At 40.9% G+C, this 15,141-nt stretch overlaps 1 protein-coding gene across 1 annotated transcript in view; it reads right to left on the reverse strand.

Moving 5' to 3' along the window:
• Positions 1–2,516: 2,516 nt before the first annotated feature.
• DNAI3 (dynein axonemal intermediate chain 3) overlaps positions 2,517–15,141 on the reverse strand; it is a 76,285-nt gene continuing 63,660 nt past the window's right edge. The window contains exons 20-24 of the mRNA XM_017851286.1: positions 11,653–11,783; positions 9,170–9,374; positions 7,090–7,181; positions 5,852–5,974; positions 2,517–2,819 (exon numbers count right to left, since the gene is read on the reverse strand). Coding sequence (XP_017706775.1) covers positions 2,676–2,819; positions 5,852–5,974; positions 7,090–7,181; positions 9,170–9,374; positions 11,653–11,783 — 695 coding nt within the window. The 3' untranslated portion in view covers positions 2,517–2,675. The remainder of the gene's footprint in view (positions 2,820–5,851; positions 5,975–7,089; positions 7,182–9,169; positions 9,375–11,652; positions 11,784–15,141) is intronic.

Consider the following 15,141-nt stretch of genomic DNA (forward strand, 5'->3'; position numbering starts at 1 on the left):
TGCTTTTATTTGAGACAACAATGTGCTTAGCCTCTGGTCATGGTTTATGACACTCAGTCATGACGCTCCTGTTCTCTGTAGTCCCAGCTTCTTTTCACGAAGGGAGGGAGACGGGGTTATGGAACACACTTCTAGAAGACTACAGGTGAAACCCCTCATGCCTTTCAGGCCTTTGCTCAAGTGTCATCTTCCCTTACCACCCTGTTTAAAATGATAGGCCCTGGCACATAGAAGGCACTCAATATATTTTTTTAAAGTCAGGTGTGGTGGCATGTGTCTGTCGTCCTAGCTACTCAGGAGGCTGAGGCAAGAGGATTGCTTAAGACCAACAGTTTGAGGCTGCAGTGAGCTATGATTGCACCACTGCACTCCAGCCTGTGCAACTGAGTGAGACCCTGTCTCTAAAGACAAACAAACCATTTTTTAGAGTGAACTCATGAAAATAAAATTAGAAAAATCTCTGGAGAAAGTACTGAACAGCAAGCACAGATGCCCAGGGAGAGGAAGATGCCTGGCATGTTTGGTGAACAGGAGGCCAGCATGACTGGGATGGGTGTGATGGAGGGGAGAGAAAGGAGGGATGGGACCAGGTGACAGTGGAGGGCCTGCCTGCACAAGGGTTTGCAGGGCACAGAGAGGCACTGGGATCATACTCTGAGTGATCATACTACGAGGCTGAGGAAGGACTCTGTGCAGAAGGATGACAGCATCTGACAGCATCCATTTAAAATTACCATCTGGTTGTGGCTGAAAGAGACTGAAAATGACAACACAGAAGCAGGGAGAACAAGAGGCTGCTGCAAAATCCAAGTTGGTGATGATGCAGCTTGGACCATGGTGGTGGCAGTGAGGGAGAAGAGAAGTGATCAGGTTTCGCATGCATACTGAATGTGTAGTCAACAGGACTTGCCGACAGATTGGATGTGGATTGTGAAAGGAGATGAAGGATGACCTTAAGGCTTTTTCCCCCGAGCAGCATCATGGAGGACTGCTGGAGGAATGGCTTTTGGAGGGAAACATCAAGCACTCAATTTTGGATATGTTTAAGTTTGAGATGCCTATTAAACATTCAAGTGGAGATACAAAAGGTCAAACATACACATCTCTTGATTTTAGAGAGAAGGCCAGGTCACAGAGGTAGTATTTAAAGCCTTGAGAGTGGATGAATGCACCTAGAAAGTGAGTGCAGAAAAAAGAAAGAATAAAAGAAGTTCAAGTGTAAGGATGAGCCCTGGGATACTTCAATCGTGATGACAATAATATGTGCCAGGCACAGGCCCCTTATCTTCAGGTGCTCATTTGCCCCTTACGTAAATGCTGCAAGGTAAGTTCTCTCAACCTGACTTGATAGAAGGGGAATCTGTTTCACAGAGCTGGGTCATCTGTTCAAGGGCACACAGGTGGTTAAGAGCTAAAACCTACCTGACAAAGTTTTCTTTCCTCTAGCAATCTAACTTATAAACCTTGGTATTATCTTTTATCTTCCCTTTCCCATCCAACCAGCCTTTCATTTCTACCTTCACATTAAGCTTTAGTACAGGGCATCCTAATCCTTTGCCCTGAACAATTCCTCCTGCCTCCATTATGATAGGATTTCTTGCCATGAGACTCTCCCCCACTCTAGTTCATTCCTTGTTTCCTAAAAATAAAGCTGTTCGGGTCAACTTCCTGTTTAGTCCTTCTATTCATTCCCCATAAATTCTAATCTAGCTCCTTAGCTTGGTAAACAGGAGTCTTCACAATCTGGCTCCAAGCTCTTCTGTGTCTCAGTTTCACATGCTGTTTTTGCTTTTTGGTGCCTATGCTAGGCTTGACCAGCATAGGCAGAAAAAGGCAACTGCAGTACATGATGTTAGGTACCTGATGGTGTGCCCTGTGTCTTGTTCCACAACTCAAAGGAAAGCTTTCTACTTGTCACCATGAAGTATGATGTTTGGTGTAGTATTGTTTTACACACCCTTCATCAGATTACAGGAATTCTTTCTGTAGATGCTAAGAATGTATTGTTATTATCATGAATGGATGTCAACTTTTATAAAATGTTTTCTGCATCAGCTTGGCATCATAATTTATCTCTTTTGATTCATCACTGATTTATTTTCTACTCTTAAATTAACCTTACCTTCCTTGGATAAACCCAACTTGGTCTTCGTGTGTTAACCTCTTTAAAATATAAATAAATATATATATATATATATTTTCCTGGATTTGATTTGCTAATATTTTGTGTAGCACACGGCCCTACAGTTTGTGCAGTGACCCAGGGGAAGCACTTTTTTTGGAAAGGTGGCCAAAAGCAAGCTGATAAGTAGGAGCAGTTTGATTTTGCCTTCTGCCTGGGATGAGGACCTCTGTGTGGATGGCAAGGATTGGGATGGAAAATAAAAATTTTGTTATTGAAAACATTCATTAAAAAAAGAACACTTTCATATTCAGTACAAAATTCGGTGCATATTTGGTACAAAAACTGAAATAGATCTCATTGTTAAAATTCAAAAATTTTAATAGCAGTGAAATAAAAGTCTATAAATAAGCCTCTCTCTCTCTCTCTATATATATAGATAGATAGACACACACACACACACATATATATATGTTCAGCTTGCCAGTTCACCTGACATAAAAAAAATAAATAGAGCGAAGAAGTCCCCAAAACACCCCTTCAGGAAGCTTTTTCACATCACATCTGAGTATGACCCCTTTTCTGTGACTTTGATTAGGCCAAGGTTGATAAGAACAGTCTTTTCCAGTTCCAAATAACTCTCGTAGTCCATTTTTAATTCAGCCTCCATTTGTTCTTTTGACTTCTGATATATTTTCTAGGGGGGAAAGAAAAACAAGACATCCCTATAAAACACTGATATCTAAAAATACCAAAGGATGAGAAGGGCTGTTTGTGAATAGTTACCTGGCTGCTGTTTTCTGGAAAGGACTGGATGGAGGGCAGGTGGGTGGGAGGCAGTCAGATGTGCTGGGAAAGGAGGGAGTGGAGGGAAACATGGTCCCCAACCACTCTCTCTCTCTCTCAAAAACAAATCCCTTTTTCCAGCCTTCTTCCCTTGTTTCCCTTATGTAGACTGGAGGGTGACTAATAGCCTAGAGGTTGCAGAATTCTTTTGAGATCCCCCTCTTCTGAGTCCCATATGGAGGGCATAGCTTGTGGATCACACGGCAATGACTACTCTTCCCAGGCTGAGTCTCCAGCTGAAATTCCAGTTAGGAAAATTCCCATTTCATATGCAATTAGAGCAGTGATTATTATTATCCTTTGAGGAGGTAGCTGTATCCAGATTATACGTTTACAAAGAGATGGATGCATGATTTTCCTGAAATCTGTGTTGAACTGTACAGCCTCATCCTGGCACCTGCTGAGCATCATACAGGCCAGCCTTGCTGGATGAACATGCGAACACTTTCTATGTGCCAGTCATTGGCTAAGTGCTGTAAATATTTTAACTCATTTAATCCCCATTGCAATCTTCTGACGTTGTTACTGTTCCCATTTTCCCCTTTATCAGCCGTTGCTTAGAAGGAGACATTTCTGACTAACATTAGTTGTTTTTACTTAGTGACTTTTCTTGTTCTAAATGTAACAGAGGAACCCTTTCAAATTCATTCACATATCCACAATCTATTAATAGTTCCAGCGAAAATTTGAGAAGTGGTGGCTTTACTTAAAAGAGGGCACCATATCAAATGGAAATGAAGTAACAAGAAGTTGGGAACGTTTTGGAAATTGAAAAGTATAATACAATTTAAGATATTATTATAATATGCAGGTGTTTAAAAAGTATTTCACGTGCAAATTATTTTTGGATTATCCACAATTCTACTTGCTCCCACTGATGTAGATAATTAGGTGCTGTTGCTATGGTATTTAAACACTCATAATAGTCATGGATAATTGCTGGAGAAGGGGAAGGGTGGCAGATTATCTCCCATAATAGAATCTCAACAAACCAACATTTGTTAAGTGTGCAAAAGAACAAAACTAAGATCAATTTGTTTGTAGCAGTGGAATGGAAAGAAAGGTTAATAAATTGGCATTCTTTTACACTTTGTCTCCAAACATGTTTTTGAAATTAGATCCTCTGCTTTTATTGCACTAATTAGTATCTATCAATAAGTGATAATGTTAATGTATTTGCTAATGCAGCACATTACAATATTTCTACATACTAATGCCTTTCTTTTTTCTTTCTTTTTTTTTTTTTTTTTTTTTGAGACAGAGTTTCGCTCTTGTTGCCCAGGATGGAGTGTAATGGCACAATCTCGGCTCACTGCAACCTCGTCTCCCGGGTTCAAGCGACTCTCCTGCCTCAGCCTCCCGAGTAGCTGGGATTACAGGTATGCGCCACCATGCCTGGCTTATTTTGTATTTTTAGTAGAGACAAGGTTTCTCCACGTGGGTCAGGCTGGTCTCGAACTCCTGACCTCAGGTGATCCACCCACCTCAGCCTCCCAAAGTGCTGGGATTACAGGCGTGAGCTACCACGCCCGGCGCCACATGCTAATGCTTTTGAGACTGAAGGCCTCATGTGAGCAATTGTGTTTGAGGATGTAAGTATTTGGCTATACGGAATCTACAGATGGGATCAATGATGAAATGTTGGTAACAAAAGAGCAAAGGAGAGAGAGAGCAAGAGGGAAACAGAAATTGAGACTGAGGTGATCTCAAGTGAGAAAGAGAGAAAAGCCTAATTCACAGTGTTTAAAAGCCCAAAATTCCAGTGGGCAAGGGAAGACCAGCAGAGTCACAGATTTCCTATCAAACAGGGAGAAGCTGAGAAAGGGGGCCGGGCCGGGCGCGGTGGACTCAAGCCTGTAATACCCAGCACTTGGGAAGCGAGGACGGCGGATCACGAGGTCAGGAGATCGAGACCATCCCTGGCTAACACGGTGGAAACCCCGTCTCTACTAAAATACAAAAAAAAAAAAAATTAGCCGGGCGAGGTGGGCGGGCCGCCTGAGTCCCAGCTACCTCGGGAGGCTGAGGCAGGAGATGGCGTGAACCGGGAGGCGGAGCTTGCAGTGAGCTGAAGGTCCGGCCACTGTAATCCCAGCCCTGGGTGACAGAGCCGAGACTTCCGTCTCAAAAAAAAAAAAAAAAAAAAAAAAAAGAGAAAGGGGCATGGGGTGCTTTAGAGCTTAGGTTCTTTCTCAACAGAGTTTAGGATGGATGTGCCCTGTACCGATCTCCTCTATTTCAAGTTTCATAGCTTCAGCATATTATATACAGTAAAATTCACCTCTCTCTCCACCTCCTCAGAGCTATCTATCTATCTATCTATCTATCTATCTATCTATCTATCTAGTCTATCTATTATTATAATAGCTCTATTTACTGAAAGTCTATTTGTCACATTCTTTAACTGACAGCCTTACAGTAATCTTAGTTATGAGTATTCCCATTTTCAAGATAAGAGACCTGAAGCTCAGCAAAGGTGACAGCCTTGCTCTAAATCTCACAGCTAGTAAGTGGCAGAGTTGGGATTTGAGCCCACGTGTCTTGATTCCATATTCAACTCTTTTTGTACCACCTTCTTTAATGCATTATTCACCAGATATTAAAATTCTATAATGAAAGCATTCAAATTTTGAATTAATGTACCTGTACTAAAGGACTTTGAAATTATAGAAAATTTCAGAAACTTAAATTGGACAGAATCTCACTAGTTGTCTAACTGGCAGTGAGCTAGGAAATCAAAGAAATGCCCTCTTGACTCTCATGAGAACAACAGAAGAATGTGAAAAAGTGTAACTTTTCTACGGAAACTGTGGATTAAGCCAAACAAATATATTTCCACTGGTGTTTGAGGAAAACATCTTTCATTTCTGAAATTTAACTTACAACTTTTTTCTTCGCCATTTCTTGTTCCATTTCTTTCTTTTCTTGCTCACGAATTTTTTTGCGCTGTTCTACGTATTCCAGATGCTTGACTTCTCTTTCAAAGTAGTGGTTTATACTTGTCATCTGTTAGAAACAGATGCCTGTGAGAGAGTGACATGCAGGAAGCCCCCATGACCTTTACACGACAAACTACCTAATTTACCTCCCTAATCTACTTGATCTAATGATCATCTACCTAATCATTATGTAGATATCTATTTTGTGGTACTTTAAATCTCTTAGGTGAATATAATTTGGAAATTGTACTCACAGGCCTACTACCTGAGGAGCTGGCACAATTCAGGGGCTACTGTGCTAACGTTTAGGGCTCTGTGACTTGGAGGTTTCCAAAGTAGGGCTGGAAGGAGAGAGCTGCAATTCAGGGGTTGCTTTGCCCCCCATTTCTTCCTTCTTCCTTCTAAGTCTGAGGGAAGTTTCATATCATCAGTCAAACTTAGAAAACCCAGATGAGGATATCAATGTAAATCCTAGAGGGACTGGAAGCAGAGCTGAGCTCCTAGTCCCTGGAGGGCTTCACGTGTTGGCATAGAATAGAAGCAGGAAAGTCAGCAGAGACCTTGGGGAAGGCAACCAGGGGAGAGACAGGCTTTTGCCTGCCAGTAACTAGGCCGATGTTTGGACTTGCAGCAGGCTGAAATTTGTATGTTTAATGTTCATTGTATATACATTTATATATTTCTATTCATTGATCTTTTTAAAGCCTCATTGTTAACATTGTTTGAAACACTTGGGTGGTGGGTACAGGGTAGGGGGTGTAGAACACCGCCAGTTCAGTTGTGCTGCCTGCTATATTCCAAGTTGGGTTGGGAACCGGTGGGGATGGGTGATGGAGAGATGCATGAACATGTCAACTGGGCCCTTAGGGAAGGGTATCACTGAAATCAGCATCCCACACTTCGGTTACAATAGGAAAAATGACATTTTCTGATTATGAATCCCCAAGTCATTATTCTCTCAGAGTCTGGACTTCATTTACTTGGTTTCCTTCCGATGTCATGTTTGGGGCTTTTTTTAAAACTTCAAACTATTAACTCATACAACAGAAATACATCCTCTTATTTACTGTATGAGTCTTTTGTTCCCTTACAGAGGAAAAATGCTGTCATTTCTCACATTTTTTTAAAAGACACATCTCAGCAATATCTGGTCACATTAATTCTCAAAGTCATGTTACTAACCTCATTGGTGGAAGGGCGACTTAATGTCCAAGGAATTTCTAATATATGCAGTGTTCCATAATAATCAGCTATGGCTATAAATTGCTGTTTAGCTGAAAGATTTAAAATAAATGGGAGGAAAAAATCAGCAAACAGAAAACCATCTTAAGCAGTTAAACATGAAATATGTTTTTGTTTTGTGTTCTCCCAAAGGATCTACTGTGATTCCAATGATCTTGGCAATTTCATCAGATGTTCATGGCTGGACCATGTAAACATGTACAAGTCATTTTTTCCAGCTGATGAAATGAAAGCTAAGACTGAGCCTTTGTTGGCCCCATTGCTGCCTCAAAACTTGTATTTCTGGTGACTGTATAAGGAATATGGCTCCTGGCTGAAGTTGACTATCTCTGTGACTGGACCCACTGGGCATACTTGAGAAGAAAGCAAGGAGAACACATGGAAAGATTTTCAAAGAAAAGTCATGAAGTTCATTTTCACCGAACACAGAAAGGGCTAAAGGGTACCATTATCCAGAAGAATTTCAAAGATGTAGCCAGAACCACAGGTCTTATTGTAAAAACAAGTAGCTTCCTTTGAACATTTAAAATGGGTGTAATATGCAAAGTGTTTGAGATTTTTAGTCTTCTTCTTCTCCTTCTTCTTTTTTTTTTTTTTTTTTTTTTTTGAGACAGGGTGTCCCCCTCTGGCCCAGGCTAGAGTGCAGTGGTATGATCATGGCTCACTGCAGCCTCAACCTCCTAGGCTTAATCAATCATCCCACCTCAGCTTCCTGGGTAGCTGGGACTACAGGCGCATAGCACCATGCCCGGCTAATTTTTGTTTTGTATTTTTTGTAGAGACGGGGTCTTGCCATGTTGCTCAGGCTGGCCTTGAACTCCTGGACTCAAGTGATCTTCCCGCCTCACTCAGCCTCCCAAAGTGCTGGGATTAGAGGTGTGAGCCACCATGCCCGGCCTGAGAATTTTAATTTTCTATCTCACTGTGTGTGTGTTCTTTTCCTTTTCAGTAGGTCTGCTTCAAATTGCAAAATCCTGGATTCATAATGTGTACAAAGCAATGTTTTATACCAAAGTGGGAAAAGATACTTGGGTGGTACATATGGCTAAGCAGTAGTCTGAATGTGACAGTCAAGATGCTGAAGACTGAGTTTCCAAATCTAACGTTTCTGAGAATGGATAGAAAGAGAATTTCATGCTGTATACCTTTGGAAACAATGGAAAACTTCTTCTTTTAAAAAAGGCAGGTGGGTTACAGTGATTCCCCTATAATCCCAGAATTTTGGGAGGCTGAGGCAGGAGGATTCATCACACCACTGCACTTCAGCCCAGGCAATACAGCAAGATATCACTGCAAAAAATTAAAATAAAATAAAAAGAGGCAAACATACTGGATTTACATAGAAATTACTACTTGGGCGAAACAGGAAAAAAAATGGAGACAAAAGACATACATCACATTTCCATAGACACATCCTTGAATTTATGCTTGCTTTGTTATATAGTACTTTTTCCTCATAGTTGGTTCAAAGGTTAAAGCTTAATACATACATATTATAACCCCAGATAATAATTTTATCTTATGAAGAGAATTGCTTGATATTAGCCAGGGGAGAACCACAAAAGCAATATAATATTAAAAATATGATTTGTAATGAAAATTAAAGAAACAAAATTTATTCCATTTGGGAAAAAAAAACAGCAAAAGATCACAAAGATCTAGGGCTCACCCTGTCTGACCTGGAGAAGAGGAGAAGGATGTTTCCCATCGTGGGGTTCAAAACCAGCCTCTGCCTGACACATGTCTCAGAAATCATTCTTGATGAGGCAACAGTGAGAAGAGCTCAGGTTGTGTCCAAGGTTTGAGAGCAAGAGAGAAGGAAAAGGAAGAGGAAAGATGGGAAGGAAAGGGAAGAGAGAAGAATGAAAAGGAAAGGAAGAGAAGGGAAGGGATAAGAAGGGATGAGCAAGAAGAAAAACAAAAAACTAAGAAATAAACATTGGAGGCTTTTCAGATGAATGTCAAGATGTTCCCAAATTACCCAAAAATGACTTAGTTTATTTAGTTAGAATTAACATACAAGAAAAGATCCAGGGTTTGATGCAGGTGATCATAGTTATGCAAATGTTTTGAGACTGGGCCGGTTCATGGGTTTTCTCCAGAAGGTCCCAGATATCAATATATCCATCTTCTCGGCCGATATAGAAAACTCCGGGCCGAGTCAGGGACCAGTGGCCTGAGGTGTACCTTTTTGGTGCACAGCATGACTGAAGGAGGGGTCCAGTCTTTAAACAAATTTTTAAAAAGACAAGATTTTGTTATTATCTGAGGGAAATTCACTATGATGTTCGTTAAGTACAACTCAAGCTAGCTATGATCATATAACAGCAAAATTATGCCCACAGGAAGTCCTACTACTCTTTGTTGTAGGGTTTTTATAGAACACCAGCTTTTCTTCCCTGTTTGCATAAGCCATTTTTAGTTGCTTTTCAGAAAAGTTTAAATATTCCAATTAAGTTGTTGAAGTTTCTAATAGTCCCTCTTCTAAACCCACTACTGCTTCTAACCTTACAACTATTTCTGTGGAAATTGGTGGACATTAGACAAGTAAAGATTATAAGGACATTCTGCTTATGCCTTTATTTTGCTATCAGATATCTGCTTCCCATGGAAACAGCTCAGTAAACAGTAGAGAGTAAAACAAATGAAAAGTCTGCCAGTTCCAGCTGTGTACTGCATGTTGAAAATCGACAGCAGAATTGGCAAATTCTCATATAAAGTGACTTCAGATGGAAGCAGTTGATAGCCTATAAATACACTAGGAAGAGATTTTAGACCATCTAAGCATCATGCAATCATCCTCTCTTTTCTCTACCATGGGGTAATCTGTCTTCTTTGGGAGGTTTTCAAAAGTAAGAACAGAATGTGCTTTCTACCCACTTCAGGCTTCATCTACTGACCGAGGTGCCCCTTCGCCTACTTATATCTGCAGGGACTAAACTAAATCATGGAGCTGTCTCCCACCCTCCAATATATGCATAAGAGACTTTCCTGTGAAGAAACAATGTCACAGATTCATGGACTCTGTGGAGGTGACCTTTCAAACTTGTTCTCCTTGTCTACTTCTCCCAGCACCTTGAGTTTCTATAACCAAATTCCTGACCTGGCATAGTCTTTGGACAATCATGCCTGAATTTCCTTTTCTTTTCTTTAACTACAAAACTTACTAATTGTAAAAAAAAAAAAAAAAAAAAAAATCAAACATACAGAAGTACATTGGAATAAAGCAGAAGTTCTTCCATTGATGGTCATTTAAGTAGTTTCTAAATCCTTTTCAATGATAAATATACAGTTTTGAGTATTTTATATGTTAGAGTTTCAGAAGTAGAACTGTTAGCTTAAATATATATACATTTATATACATATATCTATACCAACTTTGAAACATATATATGTGTGTATATATATCCACATTATATGCCTATATACATACACACATATATTTCAAAGTTGGTATACATATACGCATATATACATATATATTATATGCATATAATGAAATTCTATGCATATAAACATATATATATAGTTTCAGGCTTTGATAATCTCAAATGGCTCACCAAAGAGACATGTCAACTTACAATCCCACCAAAAGTACTGACTTCCCCACACCCTTGCTTCACCGGATTTTATCAATCATTCTAGGTTTTGGCAGTTTAGCTCCTATCTGCCTAGATCTAGCCCCTCTCCTAATCCTGACCACATTCTTGCTGCCTCCCTTTAACCACTCTTTGTCCCTGGACAGGCGAGGCTCTGCCTGCTGACATACCCTCAGCTTACTCACTCCCACTTTCTGAACCTGCTAACATATTCCTGGTGCAGAGGGAAAGATGACAAACCCAGTGTCTCTCTTTGCACTTCAATCAGAATTAGGCATCGCATCTTGTATTTTCAAGGGAGGAAAAAATGCAAGTCAAGTCCAGGTGTGGTGGCTCACACCTGTAATCCCAGCACTTTGGGAGGCCAAGGCAGGTGAATCACTTGAGCCCAGAAGTTTGAGACCAGCTTGGGCAACATGGTGAAATCCCTGTTTCTACAAAAAAACGCAAAAAAAAAAATAGCTGGGCTTGGTGGCGTGCACCTGTGGTCCCAGCTACTCAGGAGGCTAAGATGGGAGAATCACCTGAGCCTGGGAAGTCGACGCTGCAGTGAACAGAGATCACGCCACTGCATTCCAGCCTGGGCCACAAAGTGAGACCCTAGCCCCCACCCCCCAAAAATGCCAGAGAAGTCAACTGCCCACAGTAGATATTCCAAGACTGTTAAGTTTCAGAGAACAAGGAACTTATAAACTGTTTTCTCCCCTCAGGAAGGGAAAAACAAATGAATGTGTTTTCAAAAGGATTACAGTGGTTCTGCTGACAAGCTGGTGTCCCACCATCTGTTCTAATTTCTCTATAAAGTGTCCCAAAGGCACCATTATGTCAGAACATAACAGTTGCTCTTGTCTTTCTCAATAACAAAGGATTACACACCCACACCTCCATTTTGCAGGCAACTTACCATAACACTTTCTTTCCATATGGCCACGTTCCAACCCCCAACTGTGAGAATAATGTCGTCGTAGAAAGGTGATCTCTGAATAGTGTGGACAATTCCGTCATGAATGGTGTGGAGGCTCACTGGCTTCTTTGCTGTTGGAGTGAAAGAAGGCCATCTCATCTTTAATAACACTATTTGCATTCCTGCAGTGAAGAATGGACAGACCTCCAATGGACAGACAGGGCCCTATGAATGGGGTCCGGGAGTGGAGAACCAGAGACCAGCTGGGATGAATAGATCTGTCAGGGGATGGCTCCTTCTGTTATTATGGAATGTCCAGGGAACATCCCATCAAGGCCAGTTTTCAAGCTCAAATGAATACTTTGTGTTATTCACTTACTCATTCATTAATTCACTCAATTAGTCAATAAATATTTATAGATTGCCTATATGTAATAGCAGGTACTGTAGCTGGCTGGGTAGACAACAGTTAGTAAATAAATGTGATTTTTGCCCCCAAGGAGCTTGCAGTCCAGTGGGAAAGATAGAATTTCAATACACACATCTGAAAGTATACAATGTAAAAATTGTGAAAAGTGTTGTGAAGGAAAAAATATTACAAGTAAGAATAACAAGGGGATTTGTAATTTAGACTGAAGGGTCAGAAAAGGCTTCTGTGAAGATGCGTCATGTAGGCCTGAATACCAGTTGAACATGGGAAGATTTTGGTGTGAAGGAACATTCCAGACAGTGGAAACAACACACACCAAAGTCCTGAGGAGAGAAGTGTTTAGTGCTTTTATACACTTGAGGAAGGCACCCTGACTGCAATCTGGTCATCTTAGAGTGAGACATGAAACAAACGGGGACTAGGAGGGTCCAGGCCATGCTGGGCCTTGTAAGAAAGGAACTCAGATTACATTCTAAGTGTTGTAACGAGTCCTTTAGGTCTCCAAGTGAGACAATTTGAGTGACGTTTCTGAACGAGTCTCTGGCTGTTGTGGGGAGAATGAATTAGAGGCAGGTAAAAGCGGAGGAGGCTGCAGTGGCAGTTCTGGTGAGAGAGGATGGTGGCGTGGACTAAGATACAAGGGAGAAGAAGGGATAATCAAGAAATACTTGTGAGCTAGAATTGACAGGACTTGGAGACAGCATGAATAGGAAGACAGAGATGAAATGCTGAGAATGACAGCCACGTTTCTCACAAGAGCCACAGCCCTTCCATTTGTTGAAAGTGGGAAGCCTTACAGGTTCAAACGTTAAGATCAAGAGTTCACTTTAGCTTCTGCCCCAGGTCCCAGGGTCTTCCTGCTTCTCTGGTCTCTTTACTTAGATAACAGGAAGATTCTGCTTGGGTTTCCTCTCCCTGAGAGTTGGCTGCAGAACTGAATCCTCCTAATTTCTTGTTACCCACAACCCTATGCCCCAGACATGACCATAAAAAATATGGCTGTCAAGGCCACACCACAATGTCCAGACACTTTATACTAATGTTTTCTGAATTTTATCATATTAATTGCTATGTGAGAGATGGGGTTTTTCCTGCAGAACACTCATGGCACATTAAGCAGAAAAAGATGTACTAAATCTTGTAAGAAGCTTATAAAGTAGGGTTTCAAACAGGTATTTTTCCACTGAAGTTCACAGTAGCATTATTCACAATAGCCAAAATGTGGAAGGAATCCAAGTGTCCCTTGAGGGATGAATGGATAAACAAAATGTGGTATATGCATACGATGGAATAGATTCAACCTTGAAAGAGAAGGAAATTCTGATCCATTCTACAACATGGATAAAGCTTGAGGACATTATGCTAAATGAAATAAGCCAGTCACAAGAAGACAAACACTACATGATTCTAGGGTAGTCAAATTCATAGAAACAGAAAGTAGAATGGTGTTTGCCAAGGGCTGGGGGACCAGGGACAAATGAGGAGTTAGTATTTAATAGGTATGGAGTTTCCATTTTGCAAGAAGAAAAGAATTCTGGAGATTGAGTGCATAGCAACGTGAATGTACTTAACACCACTGAACCATACGTTTGAAATTGGTTGAGATGGTAAGTTTTATGCTTATGTGTATTTCACCACAGTTAAAACGTTTTTTAAGTAAAATAAATAAAATTCTAGCTTTTCTGGATTAAAACAAAAGGCTAATTTTCTTCCAACCAAACCCCTTGCTTGAAGAGAGCACAGAAGACATACTTCTGAGGCCATCTTGAAGTGATCTAGAAGATTCCTGGTAAGGCTCAAGACCCTTGGAAACCAGCAGCTTTCTTCTTGCTGCTGATTCTGTTTCTCAGAGCCTGGGTTTGCCCTCCGCGTTAGCGAGGCTTCCTTAGACACCACCTCACTCCAGGGAGCAGAGCCCTCTAAGAACTGAAATAATTACCAATGACAGCAATGTTGACAATCGTTAATGTCTGCACTTTAAAATAACGTTAGATGCTCTCAGCCCATAAAAACTTTTTCTTTCTTTTGTCCTTTGAAAGACCTTAGTGTCATTCAGCAATGAATGGAGCTGTCCTTAAATTATTAAATGGACTGCCAGAGTCTCCAGGCCAGGTTATTATTAAAAAATGAAAAAGCCATTTCTCAAAGCCATTATCTAATGCTGGAGGCAACATAGAGCGAACTAGCTGTGTTCAAATTCTGGTGATGCCACCTACGGTAGCTACCCACAGGGCTGCTGTGAGGACTACACGAGTTATCCATAGAAAGTGCCTAGCACATGACATGTGCCAATTTGTGAGAACGGTATATGACGTGATTATGTCAACTGCCATCACTCAGCCTGCATTTATCTTGGCTTGTCACTTAGAACATTTGGAAAGTTTGTTTGGGCTTCCTTATCACACACATCTCAGTTAAGGTAATCTGTCTCTTAGAAGTTTCTTCTTAAAAACCTGTTTGTCATGGTCCCCCTCCAAAGCAGTTTAGAAGTTGGCTGTAGGATGAAGTGGCGCCCCAAGAAAATCTCTGAGACCAGGAGGAATCAGTGTCCCCTGTGCATAACCAAGTCATGGCATCAGGTCCTCAGCTTGTGTCCCAGGGGCATGGTAAGACTGCTGTCATGTTCTATAATGCCTAGCTGGCAGTATGTGTACAATGAACACTCATTAATTGTTGAATAAATAGATATATGAGTAAGCATAAAAGAAGTTGAATGTAATTCATGATATCCAATATCTAATTTTGAGTTCAGCTTTAAATCATGAAATTGGGATTGAATGGAAAGTGGGAAATCAGTCTCTGTTGTGTGTGCACTTGGCCCTCCCCTAGGATCCATCTAATCCTATCTCAATGCCCCACTGTTGTCAACGACACACATTTGAGATTCCAGTCAGGGAAGAAAGTGGGAGTATTTTGGCTGCAAGTTTAAATGGCTACCCTGGAGGCACGGCTGATAAGTCTTCTCAGATCTTATGACAGACTGATTTCTGGAACCACACTCAGTAGGAGTGAGGCCAGGAGGTTACAGGTGAAGACCTGAGCTCCAATAACTGTCCCCT

Source organism: Rhinopithecus bieti, unplaced genomic scaffold, assembly GCF_001698545.2.
Source record: "Rhinopithecus bieti isolate Rb0 unplaced genomic scaffold, ASM169854v2 scaffold_1467, whole genome shotgun sequence".
Classification (NCBI taxonomy): domain Eukaryota; kingdom Metazoa; phylum Chordata; class Mammalia; order Primates; family Cercopithecidae; genus Rhinopithecus; species Rhinopithecus bieti.